This window comes from Orbicella faveolata, unplaced genomic scaffold (genome assembly GCF_042242905.1).
Source record: "Orbicella faveolata isolate gen_17 unplaced genomic scaffold, um_ofav_v1 contig_3, whole genome shotgun sequence".
NCBI lineage: Eukaryota > Metazoa > Cnidaria > Anthozoa > Scleractinia > Merulinidae > Orbicella > Orbicella faveolata.
In genome coordinates this window covers 22,608,356-22,627,308 of record NW_028301558.1, presented here as the reverse complement: position 1 = coordinate 22,627,308, position 18,953 = coordinate 22,608,356, and the positions used below count along the sequence as shown (strand labels likewise).

The following is an 18,953-nucleotide window of genomic DNA, read 5'->3' as shown; positions in this document are numbered from 1 at the left end:
TATTATTGTTTAAATCTGGGTTGTTTGTGAAAACAATTGCCGGTTTAAATTATTATTTTAGGTAAACAAGTTGAATCTGATGTAGCTCTCTCTTGTCTATAAACTAACTTCGTTCAAATGGCCGGCGAAATATCACGATGTATTTGTGCTTTGAACAGGTATACTGTTGCGCAATTATATGAAGTTAAACGTGAAAAGGAAAATTAAAATAATGTACGTTGATGTCTTAAAAGCTGGTCTTAAAAGTGTACATTGGAGACAGGTTCAAGAGCAAAAATCATGCACCACGCAAACTTTAGAAAAGTCATTAAGAAAAGGGAATTGAATTTCCTCTGAAGTGAGTGAGTGAAAATCATTGCAAATGAATATCAAATTTCCTCACCGGAGGAAATTTTAAAAAATGCATGCTAATGGCTACAACATTAAACCCTTTGTTATTAAACTTTTAAATATTTAGTTGTGTAATTTTCGGGTGGAAAAAAGCGCTTTCTAAACTGGGTCGGACATCATGTGAAACGATGTTTATTATGATTAAAATTTCCCGAATTTCAACTCGAAATGTTTTCTTATATCAGACTATTTGCGCTTAAAATTGCATTGTAAAAGTTTACTTTGAAATTACCGTCAGTTCACGTTTAAAACCTAATTCAATCACATCACACATCTGCGGAGAAATGCTTGACACAAATCAATCCCGCTAAATGGAAAACCGTCAGTTACAGCCTTTTAGTGTGTTTAATTCACTTGTGGGTTGTATGCCTTCCTAATTGAGCCTTCCCCTATCGCTCACGGAAGAGAACAGCGATCATTGCTTTATAAGGAGGACGAAGAATAGCTTCATAAAAGGTTGTTTTAACTCTTTGTTAGTGTTGTTCGCATCCCTTCCTTTTCTGTCCGTCGGAAGAACTTTGATCACCAATTTATCAAAAAGGGTTGCAGCTAGATAACAGAAGTTCAGAAAGAACTGGATTAGGATCAAGCAACACCCTCTTGGCCATAGCAGTTTCGTTTGAAAATGTTTTCAAGACTCACCGTCATTTCCCTTGTCGTCCTTGTCGCTGCCTCCATGATTCCTCAAACTCACGCGTTTACAGCAGGAGCAGGGAATATCGGTAATGGCAAGCGAGCGGTGGATCATAAGAACCAGGTATTTAACACCTTCGCTATTTTAAGTTTTAACAAACGTGACAGATTTAATTTTTTTTTTTGGTTTGAAATATATGCCCATTATATTTTTTCACATCTTAAGTATTAAACTCGATGAATATGTTCACGTCAAGGTGTTGAAGACCTGTATTAACCTGTGAAAATTAGATCTTCCCCACTTATATATACAACGTTTTCTAGTTTGAAAACTATTTTCAATTTGCTTTTATCCAAAAGCTTGGAACCGTTTATCTACTACACCTGTAACTAAGTAACAAAACATAGTTATTTCATCAGATTTTGTGTCTGTGGCGGGTTTCTCCCATAGATCGTTAATATCTACATTGTAGGACCAAAACCTGCTAACCTAATGGCTATTAATGGCAACCTTTTCAGTTGACTGCACTTTCAAAGCGAAAGTCAAAACTTCAGTTCGGATGACGATTTAGTTTGTGTTTGAAAAACCACGGCATGCGTTCTTGAGATTTATTGTTATTCAATAAACGCTTTCCAAACTAATTTCAGTTTTTCCAGTTTTAAAAGTTTCCGCATAAAACGCCATTTTTCAAATCGCCCTTAAATTAATACCCAGTTATAGTGTTTATTTCTTGGGATCAAATTTTGCTATCGTCTAGAATGAAGCAATTTCTCATATACTCACAGCTCGTTTTTTCAGTGTCCGCAAGACTTTAAGTGACGAAAAACACCTTGGAAAATGGCTGTCCTCCAAAGCACGAAAAAATGTGGCGTACTCGGCCTTTATTGCTGAAATTCCTCTGAAACTTGCATTAACACCCTTATTTACATTATAAAATGTACCTCCCGATTTATTTAAGTGAGTTTACACTTTTTTGGCGGAACGATTTTGCTAAAACTCTCAAAAATTGTGTTTTTCTGCAGAATGTTTTGATTGGGAACGTATGTAGCTTTCTTGATCTTTTTGACTACCACACCTATCTTTATGTATTTAATTCATTCTTCTCTTTCCGTCGTCCATTTTTTTTTTGTTAATTACATGCTTTGTTGATCTGTTAATGGTTTTAAGCAATCTGGCGAAATGGGTTTGCTTTTATGAACAACATTAAGAAATAAAGATATAGAAATTACACTGCGAACTTTAAAAAAATGTTAAACTTTGTATGCCTTCTCCAAATTTATGACAAACAAAGGAGACATTCCCATCAATATTCTGAGCTTATTCTTCGTAATGGTTTGGATAACACTTTTAAATTGCTACTAATACGTCTTATTTGAAGAGTGAAGATGATGCTAAAAACATTGTTGTATTGCATTTAAAATTTGATCAATCGTCGTCTTTGTCTTAAAGCGATGATCTGCATTACGAACATTTCAGAGAATAGTCAATGTCTCTGCCGCTTTACCAGAGCAGTCGTCGAAGTTTTGTTACCTTCACCACATCAATTGATAGCCAGCAAAGTCGAGCACTGTCGATATTGTTTTCATCTTAACATAGTAATACACCTCGTTTCCCAGTTTAAGAGTAAGGGAGTTTTGAAAAATACGTTCTATTGCAAGTTTTCTGCGCCCTTATCTGATGTCTTATAAGCATCCAAAAATAGGCAAAACTGCCTAAAATTTAATAAAATTGGTCCAAAGCTACTTTAGGCTCCAAGACACTTCTTATTATTGAGTTCTGTTCTGCCCTGCATTTTACGAGAACAGACTGAAAATATGTCAGGTCCACAGCGTGTGCATGCATGTGGCTACTGTTAGCACTATTACAGATTGAATCCGATATAGACTGCGGAATTCCTCTTTGAATTTTAATTGGAATTAAAAAGAAGTTCCAGAATACACGATCGAGAAGCATTCTGGTCTGCACAGTTCGCGACAAGTTTTCGAAGAAAATAGCTGAGACGTTACAAGTGACAATTAGTGTCTTGGTTTAACCAAGATAACAGGCGTTGCAGCGCTGCACATGTAAATCAGAATTGGTCATGTGAACATAGTGCTCGCGGAATGTTAGTGCAGCACTTATCTACTTGAAAGGAGTCGTGGCTACGAAGAAAAAATTTCGATTTTAATTTTATACTTTATTTATTTCAATGCTTTACGATGTCATCTATATTACTTAATTTGCACTGTTGTTGTTACTGTTACTACGAGTTTTTACGCGATGGAATATGTATAAATTTATAGTTGATTTACAAATGAGATAATAATTGATTTAGTGAATGATAACCGAAATTTTAAATAAAATCGGGAAACTGATCCTCAGGGCTGGGAGAAGAGATAAGACAGAAATCAAATAAAAAATTAACCACAGTTTAATTTTTGTTTGATATCTGTCCTATCTCCTCTCCCTGTAGTCAGAACCAATTTCCCGATTTCATTTACTATTTCAACATATGTGTCGATCCAGGTCTTCACAGGTCCGGCGCTCCTCACTGTTTTGTCGCTGTGGTTTTGCCGTAAGATATGTTTTAACCGAAACGTGCCCGGTTGGCTCGCTTTAAGTTTGTTTAGTTACGGCAATAACCAAAGCCTAGATTTAGTTTCCCTCATTCTCCGTTGATCCTATACAGCTGTTCACAGCGAGAAAAAAAGCGACTTTTAATTCTTTCCTCAAAACACAAATTAAATGACAGATTGCAGAGAGGCTTCCTTTTCGTTTGGTTGTAAATGGCTTGCACGGAAGAAATAAATTTGCAACTGTTAAAACTGGAAGGAATTTTTATTACCTCAAGCACGTGGAATCACCTGCAGACGATGCTGTTCTAATTCCGCAAACATTGCTGATAATTTATCGTTTAATCGCTATCTTAAGTGCTTCCTTTTCAAGTTATGTAAAACTGGTTTACTTATTTATTTTTTCTAATTTTGTTAATGTTTTATTCGAAAAGTTGCACAACTTTACAGTTGTCTTCAATATTTTCCTATGATTAACGTTTAATTTACATTTCAAACGGCACAGAATAACAGCTTCTCTCGAGAATGAAAATCTTTAAAGCTGGAATAAGCATTAAGCCAAAAAACAAGTTTCCGGTTAGCCGAATGCTGGTGACAATGATTACGTTAAATAATTTCTTGGCCTTTGTTTTCGTTTAGAAAAGTTCTCCATCGAGTTGGGGGAAGGAAAAACATAATTAAACGGTATAGAAATAGCAATCAAGTCCTATTCTCTTAACAGTTTCCTCTGCTGCGCTGTTTTACCGATTCTCTTTTTTAAACCTTTGTCGTTATTTAACAAGGGAAACTATGTTCAATGCCGTTTCCTTTTCAACGTGTCAGTTCATTTAGCTCACCTGGAAATTATTCAATTCACTGTGTAAACAGCCAGCTGCACAATGACGTGCCACAATTGTGACCTATGCGAAGATCATTAATATTTTTTGTATCCAAATTAAAGCGAGTGTTAATAGTTGGTAATTCTCTATTGATGCCACCTTTTTGAGCTTTCGGATAAAGTGACAAACGCGTGCGTTTTATTTGCTCATGAATCTACACGTCAAACAATGTATTATTTAATTGGTCCTTCCAAGAGATTCCCTTATGTTTCAGATGTAAAAATAGCATTTTGCCAAGAAATCTACAAGTGGAAAATCACACAGAATGAGCGGTTTTGCTGGATTTTGTAAATTGATAAACCAATAAAAGACCACAAAGAGAAAAGGACACGTTTATGCCAACAAAAAGACAACGTTGGCTCAGCTTTATTAGCGACATTAAACAAGAAAATTATAATACGTTTTCAATGAACATGCTGGGCTAATTAGAGTAGAACATTAAACAGTAACGCATTTTGTTTTTGACAAAGTAGTCTGTAACAAGAACGAAACTGAAAGTCGAAGCACACGAAGGTCAGGCTTAATACTACAGCAATAGAAAAGAACCGCTTCCTAATATGTTTGGGCAAATTCGTTGAGTTGAGTACCAAAGCTTACAGTGCATATCTTAAACCTTAACATGTATAATAGTTTGACCACTTCCCTAAAGTCTTATTGTTGCCTGAATACTAATGTGAACATGTAATTTTTTTTTTTTTTTTGAAATAATCTATGTTTTGTATAAGGACAAACCTTTCCAATGATACGCAAACTGGATAAACTTGCGCCTGCTCTAGAAGATTTACTTTGTTATTCCGTCATCACATCAAGTGTAATTCATCATTTCGTGCTATTTCTTAATTATTCAGAGCTATCCCTCCGACAATAAACGAAAAAAACTCAAAAAAGTCACGAAGAACAGTTCTTTTCAGAACTGCCCTCACCGTTACGGGAACACTTTACGCCGAATTACTAATACTCGTGGGTTCAAACCATTTACTACGAAACAGCTCCGTGGAAAGTAATCTTTTCGTTGATGTGTTGATATCACAAAACGACGTGTGTGGTTTAAAAGCATAAACAACATGCAGACATATTCAAGTGTAGAATTATGAACCAAATGAATTTATGATAATAAATCATTAGGAAAAAATATTAAATTTCCTTTAATATTTAGACTAAAAAGTAATTGCAAATTAACTTAAAATTTCCTCGCCGGCGGAAATATAAATAACTGCTAATGACTAGTAACTAACGCATTATTTTTACACTGCCTCCAAAGTCGCTAATTTCAACCAAAGGCTAAGCTCCACGCGAACAGTTTTCCTAAACCACCGAGAATCATCAATTTCGCACCTTTTTCAAACATATACGTTAAAATATCAAGGTTATGGCTGTTACAAGCATTCGTGATTAAATAAATGCAGTACTGTAAATAGCATTGTATAACTTTACTTTTAAATTACCGCTGATTCATATTAAAAACCTAATTCAATCAAAAAACACAGACGCATATTTGACACGTTTTACTCCCACTAAATGAAATACTGTCACTTATCGCCTTCTCGTGCGTTAATTCACTTGTGGGCTGCACAATATCTCCCTAATTCCGTCTCCTCTGTTTTGCTCACGGGGAAGAACATCATTATTTCATAAAGAGGAACTTAAGCTAAGAACCCCGCTTTATTCTTTCCAGTGGGAACAATCTCGTCAAAGTCCCATTGATATTCTATTGCCGGTTATACCGGATTATCGCATCGTGTCCCGCTGGATGCAGTGTACCGGAAGGCTTTTGATCACAGATTAATATAAAAGCGGCGCAGTTGAAGAGTAGAAACCCACATCACAATTGGATTAAGATTAGGCAACACTGTCTTCTTGACTGCAATACTTTCCTCTCAAAATGAATTCAAGATTCTCCGCCGTTTTTCTACTTGTTCTTGTGGCTTTCTCCATGTGTCCTCAAACGCACGCGTTCACAGCAGGAGCAGGAAATATCGGCAAACGAGGAGAAGATAACCAACAGGTACCTATACCAGCCATATTTACTCTTTAACTTTCGAAACAGCTAACATTTTATTGTTTTCAGTTCAAAGTAAGACATGGCCTTTGTATTACCTCGCTTTCCGAGCGAATAACATAAACTTCAGATTGAAATAAGTTCATTAAACATTTTGCCTCAAAGCAAGTCCACAAATTAAACGCCAAGAACATATCATCATTCAAAAACGCTTTCAATTTTTTTTCTTTTCAAGCTTAAAAAGTAAGCAAAGGATGGTGTATTAAAATTTTTAAGTATTTTGCGTTTTCTGCATGCCATTAATGCTGGCAAACTCTCAATTTACCGTTCTAACGAGGTAAGAAAGTAAGCAACGTTATTAAATCTGCCGCGCCAGGCGTCGTTATAGTCTTTATCAAAAACGCATTAGGAAATGGACAGATCAACTGGTGGGAGTTACCACAAAATTGTAGCAAATGATGAAAAGGCTCTTAGATATGCTTCTAAGAAAGGGCGGTCATAAAGAAACGTCCTCGTTAAAATTCTACCGCAAAGTGATTTCAGGGAAGGAATCGATCCATTTAAATATATGTCTTTTTTATTCGATCCTATGTGGAATTTTTTTCCCTGTTTTAGACTTTCGTGTTTGATTGCTTTCCCCCAGCAGCGATATATCTGAGAAAGGTCATTGTAGAGTGCTTCGAAATTGACTCCTTTTGATAATCTCTGGCGCCTGGCAAATTGCGACTTCCTAAACAGCTAGGTATGAATATATTAAAACTCTAATGGAGTTTCGACCTATGATGTTCAGATATGAAGGCGTTAGGCTTGGGGAAGAGGGTTCCTTTGTCCATTTCATAGCACAGTGCTATAGGAAAGCGCTTAATCAAACGGCTCGCTAACTGTCAATTAAAGTCAAAACTTTACGAGGCATTAAGCAGACGCATGTAGGTCAAATAAGCCTGAACAGTTGTCTTTCCTTTTGTTTGATTCTCCTTTTTGGTTGGTGTGGTTTCTCGTCTAGTTTCCTTCTCTTGTGAGTAACGTGATCAGCACGGAGTTAATAGACACTACACCAGAGGCTAGAAAGCAACTCGAATGACTAAAAACATCTCCAAGCTGTTAGAATTAAGATAAGATTTAAAATGTACAGTTAGAATTAAGAAACAAATTAATTAAGTTCATTCTATGAGCGCTGTTTCCGGTCAAGAAAAGCAAAAAGGTATAATTGCAGAGCACTTATCGCTTCTGAAAAACGGCATCAAGGTATATAGTCGCGAAACTCGTTTGTTTTGATCATAGGTCGCACTAACAAAGTGCATTGAGTTATCAAAAATAAAGTCACTTTAGAGTGCAAATTAAGGTAAATGCTATCAACGATAAACCTCTCCGGTGTATTGCATTGTCTGGGTCACACTTTTGGATGATTTAAGTTCTGCAAGAGAGAGAATATTAGCTCACGATTGCCACACTTAAAAAACTAAGGTTGTTCACTCGGTTTGGTTTGATTGACTATGTTAGCATCAGTCATGATCTAATTCAACTGAACTGTGATCTGCTCTTCAACTTAAACGCTCGGTGTGTTAATTTTTTAAATTACTTTTAGACATTTTGGTGTTAGCTATAAAGACTTGCAAATGAAAACCAGGAAGGCTTGTGAAAAAACAATTTCAAAATAACGTCTGACTAAAAGTGTTTTTTTTTTTATTATTTATTTATTTATTTATTTATTTATTTACAAAATAGTAGATTGTACGTCGTTATATGCAGATTAGCTTACGTCTATTCCGGTTCTGTCGTATATTCATTACAAAAGTTTGAACATTATCTTACTAGTTTTCCTTAAAAGTTGGAGACATCAATAAAATAGTTTTTCAAGCTTTGTCTAAAAATCCGATCTCAAAAGTCGATCAATACCTCTTAGCACCAAAGAAGGCTGTCGTCTGAATAGCTGCTTAAAGTAACATTTTATTGACTGTTCCATCCATTGCGGTTTTCACTGTTTATCAGAGGTTCTATTCAAAGGGAATGTAATCATTCTAATATAACATCTTCACTGCAAGGATGTGCACTAAATTCGTCCGAGCGCAAGTTCCTGTCGCACCAGTAAATGCTTAATTGCCCTTAAGTCTGTGAGGTCCCGTCACTTGCGATCTCCTGCCAATTTACCCCGTGAGAATTTTTTAGCTTTGTGACTGATGAAACTCCGTCACCATCTTATACTGCCTCCTTATAACATGTTTAGAATCCTTCATTATATGACGGGCGACTAAGGCCATCTTTACACAATCTTGTTCAACTCTAATTTTCCGAGATCATATCATTGGAATCCTTCAGAAAATGAGTCTGAAATAGTCATAACTGAAATATACTTATTTTTTTCAGATTACATTTAGCCTTCACCGTATCTGTGAAACGGCAGAGATCGCTTGTTCGTCTCTCAAGAGAAAAAAGGATGAATTTGCTATTCCAATGAAAGATCGATATGAACAGTAAACCGGCACGGCCACTGATCAGCTTATCTTATCTTCAAGTTTCCTTTGGACTGAATCTTATGGAAGACAATGCCACGTCAAAAGAAGACTTTGAACATGTCTGTAAATTTATTTTAATGTGTAAAGTAGATAATCATGACTGTGTCAACTGGTAAAATGAATAAAAACAAAATTCAAACGCAGTGTAAAAAGGTATGGCAAATAAACATTGTGACCAAATACAAAACTCATGGAGTCGTCAATGTAACATCACCCCTGGTTTTATCGCGCAGCTGAGATGATAAAATTAATGAAATAGGACAAGTCATTTTCCCACGCTGGTATTGTTGACACTTAAGTTAGTGGTCAAGTGGAAAAGAACTAAAATTTACGCATACATACTTGAATTGGAAAGGCACCGTTTCAGAGGAAGGGATGTTTTGTTAACTGACCCAAAAGTAGTCTCGCACATTTCAAAGTCTTGGATTAAATCTCGGGTTCGCTTTTTAAATGATCACCTCTCCATGTTTGAATTAATGTTACAGAGCTCGGGTCTTTCACGAGTAAAGAACGATTCTCTCATACATGAGATTTTTGTAATGACATTACAATTTTGAAATATGAACGATGCCAGATTGATTAAACGTTGTCAAGCAACCGTTTGTTTTTTGGGGGGAGGGGAGCGAATGCTCAGTACTATAAGGTCACTGAACTGAACAGTAAGCAACAAATCTGCTTGTTGGCACGAGCTACGACGTCATCAGAAAATTATAAAATACCACTTGTTTCGAAACATACCGTGGATTATTTGATGATATTTCGGCCAATTTTTTGTTAAAGAATTTTTCGACCGCCATCTTGGCCAGGTAGAGGTCTGAGTCAGAAACAGGGCTTTAATCTGTTACCAAACTTGGCGTGCTTGAAATAGCGTTGGCTGAGAGTGCCAGTTAAAATTAAGTCTTCTTGATCACAAAGATAGTATACTGCCATGGTCTGAATGGCTTCAAATACGCCATCTGAACTTGAACCAGCAGAGAGATGGTCAGGACTTCTTTTCAAGTCAGCACACATTTTATTGCTGTTCACTATAACAGTACAGCTTAAGACACCTGCCTGCCGTATACAAAGGTAGGAATTTAAGATCGTACAACATGCTTCCATCCCGCTCTAAGCAGATCTACACAGAAGTTGGGTATAATTAGTAAATTCTTCACTCCAGAAGAAAAAATCAAGGCTTAGAAACTGTGGCTTCTTTGATGCTCAGAGCAGCGCTTTTTGATTTAGAGTCAAAAGCTAAATTATAATTTGACTAAAGCTGTTATCTATACAAGGGTTTGGTCAACTAAGATAATCACTCTAGTGGCTGGACAGAATGCTGGTCACATTGCTAACTACTTAGACCAACGTCATCCAGTTAAAGAAAAACGAAAGAAACTTATATTTTAAGACTGGGTGAATATTTTTGCATAACTAGACACGGTCAAAGGCCTAGGTTTATCCCGGCGCTGACCTGAAAGCACATACTCTAGAAGCAATCACACTGTCATTGCCGAAAACAACTACATGTCCAACCGTAATGCTTGTTATTCTAACATCAATAATGAGTTAAATTTACTTGTAAGAAACCAAAACCAAATATACTGCGTATAATTCCTTAAGCTATACATTCCACACGTGCCATTCTTTTTCGTTGAATATGTTTCACACACACACACACCAGAAACACTATCTCATGTTCACACAAATTGATATAGCCCTGAATATAAAATATTCAATATATCAGTTGAAATTTTGAACATACTTTATCATAAGGAAATATCTAAAGGCGATGACTTGATAGTTACCGAGAAAACTAAAAATGGAAATCATAAATCAAAGGAATGTTCAAAGCAAAAGACTAAATGTAGACCAAATGTACAAATAAATGTCCATCTTCTCAGGAAAATGTAGCTTATCGTAACAGTCTTAATGGAGGTCTACACATCCTCTGCCAAAAGGTCAGGGTGCAAGCTCTGACTACAACTACGACAGTCGATATCATCATCATACTCTTCAATGGCTGATCCTCGTGGCTTGTAAGATCGCGCTTCCAGAACTGTTTTCAGGCCAGACCAGTTGCTTTTTGTTGTAGGATCACTAAGGTTACTCAGGTCAGCTCTACGAAGCAGTTTGCCATCTTTTACCTGAAACATAGGGTAATTGTTTTTCTCGTTCGCGTCTACAAATGGTATGTAGTCGGTCACAACACTTGAATCTACCGTTTTCTCGTGATAAAGGAATGCGTCGTAAACCTGGTTGACAGACGCCTGGACGGCATCTACCGCAATTCTGATGTTACCTTCGCTTTCTTCGTTCAGCAACATACCGTCACCGTAGGCAATCCACTTCTCACCCCTTTTGTTTGCAACACGGATACCGTAGTTGTTGTCTTCATCGTGCATGTATTTGCTCAGTAAGTGGCCCACTTTGGAAGGTGTAATTTGCTTTCCAAGTTCAAGTCTGGGTGTCCTGACAGTCAAATGTTACAGATTCATTGTACATTCGGTAATACTGATACTGTATGTGTTTTATGTTTTGCTTTTTGGCTTAGATAGAATCACATTCTAGGAAACTTGAATTTCAGTGTTATGACTCAGATATATGATCGGGAGCAAGAGGTTTTGGAAAAGGAATTTTCAAAACGTTGAGTAATATTCATTGAAATTAGAGCTCTTAGGAGGAAATCATCCATAAAAATTGAATTTTCACGCGTCTGACAAATCTGAATTCTACATCGCAGGGTTTTCAACATTTATTATTGTCATTAACGAAGCCATTTTCAAAACAGGTAGATGCTTGCGAACTCGACTGAATGTACCTGAAGGTTCCAAAGCAGAGTTTGGAAGCCCAAATCACACTTGATCTTGATCATGAAGCGATTCATTCACGTTCTTAATTCAGTTAAACTCGCTATCTTACCTTAGATGTCCACTCGAAAAGCTATCTGTTAGGAAATGGCAGGCAAACGCATCGATGGAATACGCTTCCTCGAGCAGCCTTATCTTTTCTTGTTGGTTTTCAACTTTGCTTGCCTCCCTCGCCTTCTCCAAAGCTAATTCATGGCCAGCTATGTACGCGTCTTTTGCATAAGGTAGGAAGTGGTCATAATTGTTTTGTGCCAACTTCATCATTCGTCCGGATATGACTGGAACCTGGAAGATCCATTTACCACCAGTTAGCTCATCCCATTTCTTTACCAGGGAGTTCCCTAACTTCTCGTAGACATCTTTGGGAACCATGCAAACATGTCCATCGTTATCCGATATGGTCACCTTTCCTTCTTGACACTCTAGCGCAGCTTCAATTTGACTCTTCTCTTCCGTCATTATTTTCTTGATACCGTCGTATTCCGCATTTGCTAGAGTGTTGTAAGCTGCGATAAAACGCTTTCGGCGGCCAGTTTTCATTTTATTATGTTTCTCAGATGGATCTATAATGGGCTTCTCTGGGACACCGTAGAAGTCTCCCGCTAAAGCAATAATTTGGCCGAAAGTAAGCTGCAAGCCATTCGGTAGCCTCAGGAGACGATTAGCTCCCAACACGTCCTGCTCACGTTTCCCACCGTTTGGATTTTGCACTGGAAATCGAAGCTTCACCTTGTTTCCTATGTTTTCGTGCTCTGCTGCCTCGAATTCTTCTCCTCCTTCTTTATCAATGGTAACTGACTCAGGCGTGCGTTTGATGATGTTAATCAACTGCTCCAAAAGGGTTTTCCCCTGCCAAATTTCATCAGTCTCCATTGCAGTCAGCCGAGTTTTGGTGTGAATCAAGACACGCGACACGAAATAGAGTAGATATATATTTTTCAATGCGGAAAATGCAGTGCATTTGCTTAATAAACGTAATTCATGGTCTAATGACTATACAATAGGTCACATGGGTTTATTGCATTTGTTATTAGGGGAATGTTTAATTTAGAGATGTAAACTGCTGATTTCATGGAAATGGATGGCTCTAAGTTTATTCCGCAAAGAGCAAAGGTCTTTGTTTTTGAGGTGGTGAGCTGTATCGAACTATGTTGTTCCTTCCTGGGTGCGGTCGATGTAATTGTTGTGCAAAACAAAGTTGAAATTTATGGGTTTCTTTTAGTTTTTGCATTGTCATTGTTAGTATCGTAACGACTGTTAACTTGAGTGCTAATGGGATACCGGCCATAACGCAGAAACGGGGTCAGATACGTTATGGCTTGTGGGAAATGAGATTTAACTGATTGTAACTCAATATGGTTATCATGGTTTAGAATCGGCCTCTCTGCAACCCAAGTTAAAGTTCTCAATGCACTTCATTCTGTGTCCTTAAAACAAGGAAAAAGACCAAGGTGTTCATTAATAAAACGCGTTTACCCCTTCAAATGAGCGTGCGTCATTGCTGGTCATTAACTCATTGAACATGTCTTCGGATCACAAAACCGTGAAGTGCATAATACACCAACTTGGTGCCGGTCGATGTTTTCACAGTCTTGATTATCGTATTATAATGGCATCCAATCAAGAATTTTGCTATGTCAGTGAGTGGGAATGCGATGAAGGAGACAATGAGGAATCAGACATCGATCATGGAGAGGGGGAAGAAGCTGGCAGAGGTTTGACAAAAAACCAAAAAGCTTGGAATTCTTGTGACAAGTTGAAAGCAGACGCCAATTATCATCAACGATATATTCCACTGAAGGATGCCCTTGGCTTCAGACATCTGTCAAGTGAAGAAAAGGCAAAGTTCGTCAAAGACAAGGCACTTGCTGAAGAAGATGGATTGTTCCTGAGTTCAGAGGAGGCAGTAAACTGCCTTGATCGTTTTTCATCTGCAGTGGTTTGTATCACTGTCAAGCTCACCTCATCCCAGGCCTACGGCACGGGCTTCTTTATCCGAGAAAACAATGAAGATGTTGTCATTACTAATTCTCACAGCATAAGAAGCTCGCAAAGTGGCACTGGAATCGACTTTCGTCTGGTCAAACCAGGGAATGTGCGAGTTACCTCTTTTTACAACGGAAACGGAAGTTTGCAAGAAACTCGCAAGGTGGCTAGGATCGAAAGGGCTTCACCACCAGACAAGAATAAAGACAAAAATGTTTTAGAAGCTTCCCTGAAAGGAAACCTCCACGGAGACGGGAAATCAGACACAGATGACGTCAGTAAATGCGACGTCGCATTGAAATTGCTTTCTTCATATTTTAGCCTTAGAGATGCTTTTCTGGATTATGCTTTGTTGTACTTGCTGCCTATGGAAAATGACGACCAGAAAGCTAAGTTTGCGACGGTTAAACCTCTGGAGATGAAAGCCTTCGACAAACTAGAAAACTTTCGAAATGTTTCATCCTTCGGATTTCCTGATCCCAGAAGTTTAAAGTATCCTCGTTCTCTTAGACTGCTGACCATCTGTCATCCGCACCGTGCTAGCACACAAGTGTCGTTTGGAGGCATGTTATCTGACCTGCAGCATGTGTACTTTTTGAACATGACTTATGGTCAAAATGACACTGGAATGTTGAATGGTAAAGATCCGTTCGTCAAGCATTCGATTGCTACTTGCAAAGGTTCCTTAAGCGCTTCAATTTTCGCCTTCGTTGTCAACCACGAAACTGGCGAGGTTAAAGTAGATGAATGTGTTTATTCCTTCATTTCTATGGAGAAAACGTGGAAGGACAGTTTCGTGGGAAAGCGGTGTCATTTTCTACTATTATTCGAAATCTTGAGCTCCATGCTATCCACAATAAACTGGGCGCTGCTTTAGCTGAGGTAGGAAGCCCTGCCGAAGATGAAGAACATTGAACGAGCAAGACGTGAAGGAAGAAAGCCAGAGTGATGATATTTGGCTGATTGTAGCAATGAAATATAGTTATTACTTTATTCAGGCCCTTACCAAAGATCATATCCTGATAACCGTTCTTGGGTATAGTTTGTAACATTATATTAGTCGGTGAATGGCGAAATACGTCCTTAGTTCGAAGCTTTACATCCAAGTAATAGATGAACCATGCTTGACAATTCTGTGACCCAACATCGCAGTAACTGTATTATTAAACTATTATTATATATCCTGTAAATGACTGTGGAACGTTCGCAGACACGTAGAAATAAAAAGCTTTTTCCAAAATTACTGTGAGAAATTTCGAACTATGTTTTCGATGTCGAAGACTGTAACGAACTATATGAAAACAAAACAGTTCAAGCGACAGCTTTCTTCAAAATCGGTCAAGTTCACTCAAGCATGGAAGGACAAGACGCGATCGAATGTGACAAACTTTACTGGATTACTAGGCTAAATTCTAAGCTGAAAATCTGTTATCCCTAACTGAACGATGATGTGTTTTGGGATCTTCCGTGAATTTAATGCTGCGTTTCTTCTTCATTCGATGGGTCCTTTTTTTGTTGTACTTCTTCAACTTTTTCGATTAAATGTTTCGTACCAAACCCTAGATAATTGAATTAGTTGTTAAATTTTTGTGGCTTTTTGTAGTTTTCTGAGATGACCTTGCCTTTTATTTCCTGTAGTTGACGGTAGAAAGTTTACCAGTTCTGCTGTCTGAGCCATCCTTTTTTCCCTCAGAACTTTCTATTTTAGCATACAAATTATAAGACCGTGTCCATAAGAAAACCAAGCCAGCTCAAATCACGGTACCCTCACACTCGAGTTCGTCGAGGACTTGTCTCCTCGGCTCCACCATCTCCAGTGACCTCTACCTGGATGCCGAGCTCAACAAGTGGATCGGCAAAGCAGCAACGGCCAACAACCGTCTGGCACTGAGGGTCTGGGACAACCCCATTCTGACCATCAACATCAAGATACAGGTATACTGAGCCTGGGTGCTCAGTACTCTGCTCTGTGGCAGCGAGTCATGGACTCTCTATTCCCGTCAAAAACGCAGGCTTGATCAACACCTGTCTTTTGTCCCCTTCCACAAAAACTTATCCAGGCATTTTCCCAATATTTGTAACAATGCACCTCCTCCTAACTCGAACTCTGGGTAGATTTTTATCTACAAAATAGGCAGACCTGGTAGACCATAAATTGAGTGCTGCAATAGAATTTGAGCTAAGGCTTAAACTGCTCATGATTCTATTCAGTTTGCACGGCATCCACTGATATATTTCCAATCAGGCTTTGCAGTGATTCAAATGTTGACTGTAAATACCTGTGATAGCCTGTGTCTCAGGCTATCACGAGAATCCCTGATGGACGCCGGACACCCAAGGATAGAATAAAATTACTAGTTGGGCTTCATCTGTGGGCACGTGAAAAACTTAGTTGTTTGCCAACTCTGAGTGTAGAAAGCTAAATCAACCCGCTGCAGTGAGTTTGCGAGGCTGACGCTTGGAACGTGAGCCCGTAAACACAGCAGAGGTAATTAAAGACCAACAGAAGATGGAAATGACGGGAAATATGGGGAAAAGTTACACACACCCACTGTACGTTTTGAGTTGTTTTTAAAAATATAAAGATACGGGAAAGGGTTGACTGGCAGGGATAGTATAGGAGATGGAGGCTCCGAGTAATGGGCTCCTGCATGAGACTAAGGCCAGTATTGAGGTTAACTCTCTTACCTTCATAATTCTTACCCTCTTAAGGCGGGGGTCTACCTGAATTTAAGTGAAATTTTAGAAAGTTTAAAGAGGGATTAAAAGGAAAAAAAAGGTTATGGAACACCAGTTCTACCAATTTTTAACTTCAAATTCTACTTTTAAAACAATACCAAATCTTCAAAATTTCCTGTTTCCATAGGTTTTACTAATCCTTTGAGAAAAACTATTTATCTCCAAATATACCTAAAAATCACCAAAAAAAATTTACAAAGCAGCCCAAAACATAGATGTGTGGGATGAGCAGAGAGATTCTTGACTGCTTGAAATGTAAATGAGATATTTGCATTAAAACCATAATACCCAACTAAAATACGGCCTTCATGTAGACCCCCGCCTTAACAATTTTATTGGCTAGAAACCTTGCAGTGGGCCTCCCAGTGCCCAACGTATTACTGTGACACCAGCCCTTTAATTAAAGAGGGAAGTCAAAAGGCATGTTACATTTACATTGTTGGACAGCTAGTTATGTTACAAATTGTTGTAGTTGTGCACTGTCATCAGTAGAACAGAACAGCTACCGGCCAGCAGTCTTCTGTATATAGAACCGTTCGGCTTTGGAATGAACACCCTCAAACTCTAACAGCTGTACATGTAAAACCAGTAAAACTATTACAACTATTACTAGTTTCACATGCACAACGTGTTGATCGCAAATTGAAAAAGTCGATGGGGCAGACTTTTTCAAATTGATAGTCTCTTGTTTTCTCTTGAAGAATGGCTAAAAATGATTCCCTTAGTGTGTTCATCTTGCTATCCCAGGCATATTTCGTACTAAGAGGTCATTTCCGAATTGCCTTTAGCCTCTTTCTCTACGCGAGTCTTGGTGCCCATCCTTTCATATGAAAATGAGGACATGCAAATTAACTCATTTTCATATGAATGGTTGTGCACCAGGCCTCGCTTTGATAGAGAGGCTTAGGCCAACTCAGAGATGGAATATTCCTTTCCGAGTCCGTTCAGGGTCTGATCACGTGGGCTTCAAAGTACAATTAAACGAATTATTTGGGTTTGTTGTCCGTTTTTTCCCCTTCCTTTGTCTTTTCTTTTCCGTTGATCTGATGTCGGTGTTTCGATGGTTTTGTTTCATTGACTTAGGTTTTATTGGGACATGCCATAAATGGCTTATTTACCTACTTAATGAAAAATACGTAGATTCGAGATCTCATGCGTCACAGTTTTGACTGACGTTTTCACTTGGTTGTTTCACTGTTTAATTCCAGCCAAAATCCACAGAAATTTGAAACCAAACTTCCTCTCACTCTTAAGCGGTTCAAACTCAAGGTAGGTTATCATTAAATCACTTTTTTTTTTTTTTCGGCGATTGACCCGGAACAGTTTTTAACTTTGCATTTCACATGACGCTAAACCGGATCGCAATCCGGCCGACACCTCTTCGTAATATGAGCGCCAAAAAGTGACATGCAATTTTACGAGGTATAAACTCCCGGCGCTTTGTAAAGTGAGACCTTTGGTTATTAAAAGAAAATTTCCCAAGCCGAATCTAAGAATTGGTTGTGGAGGCAACAAATTGTGCAAGTAATAACTATGAAACAGCAGTTTTATTCAAATGTTAGGTAAAAAGAAAAAAATTCTATGATTTAGTACTTACGGAAAAGATCGTCTGTGTCTGAGCCAAGGGAAGTAAGCGTTCAAATAAACATATTGTGCGAAAGATGATTATTACAGAACTTATGTTTACTTCACTATGTTAATAAAATCCAAAGAAAACGGCATCTGTTAGTTTCACAAGCCTGGGGCACGGCATAAGCCTCGAGATGAGAACGTGCAGGGAAAGAAAGAGATGTTACGCCCCAAATCGTTGCAGCCTTTATTTACACAAGGCAGGCATTTTTTTTTTGTCGTAGACGTACTAATCTGAATCAAGGATTAATCAGAAAGTCGCGGCACATTAACAATGGAAAACTCATAAAAAACATTGCCTCCACATTTCTTTATTATCGTTTATTTTGTGGCTGAAAATTAACAAATCTACTGCACTCGTTTCAGTTTAATTTGGAATTTTTGTCGGCTTCCTTGTAATAAACACTGGGTGAAGCCCATCTTCCGACAAATTACGACCGAATAAGACATAGTGTCGTTAAAACTTGTTTCGATGTTTACTCTGCGGAGAAAATTCAAGTGTTTTAGGGCGCCTAGCACTTGATCCTCCGCCCCGAAGCTATATTTATATCCGTGCATCTGCTGACTCAAGTGTACGAGCAAGACAACTAGGAAAATATTAACTTTTCAGTCTGTTTTACGAAATAAATATATAGCGCTAGATGAAAACTAGATGAGCTTAAATCAAAGCAATTATATTGCCATGCATTTTCACTGAAAACCGAAATTATTAAGTGTCGGATGAAAAATATCTTAAACAGAGCGACGTTGTTTCTTTTTCTCCCGCTGGGTGTTGACTGGACAAAAG

The 18,953-nt window shown here is 38.1% G+C and overlaps 1 protein-coding gene and 2 long non-coding RNA genes across 4 annotated transcripts in view; 1 reads left to right on the top strand and 2 right to left on the bottom strand.

The window, feature by feature from the left end:
* LOC110052995 (uncharacterized) overlaps window positions 1–18,953 on the bottom strand; it is a 208,340-nt gene that overhangs the window by 94,577 nt on the left and 94,810 nt on the right. The window lies entirely within an intron of this gene.
* Window positions 833–9,153, top strand: LOC110053052 (uncharacterized). Of its 2 annotated transcripts, none has more exons than XR_002297104.2 (2): window positions 833–1,147; window positions 8,818–9,153. It is a non-coding gene; the product is annotated as an uncharacterized LOC110053052 (long non-coding RNA). The 2 variants fall into 2 exon arrangements; XR_016209871.1 differs by lacking the exon at window positions 833–1,147 and adding an exon at window positions 6,252–6,459.
* On the bottom strand, window positions 9,956–13,048 carry LOC110053051 (uncharacterized). Its single transcript, XM_089298119.1, has 2 exons — window positions 11,865–13,048; window positions 9,956–11,414 (listed from the first exon to the last, which is right to left on the bottom strand). Exons 1-2 carry the CDS (start codon window positions 12,683–12,685, stop codon window positions 10,883–10,885), a joined length of 1,353 nt encoding a protein of 450 aa, XP_089154245.1. The 5' UTR covers window positions 12,686–13,048; the 3' UTR covers window positions 9,956–10,882.

Coding starts and splice junctions, on each gene's coding strand:
- LOC110053051 (XM_089298119.1), bottom strand. CDS start 12,685: ATGGAGACTGATGAAATTTGGCAGGGGAAAACCCTTTTGGAGCAGTTG. Junction 11,415..11,864: donor TTTTCGAGTGGACATCTAAG/GTAAGATAGCGA, acceptor TTTGACTGTCAG/GACACCCAGACTTGAACTTG.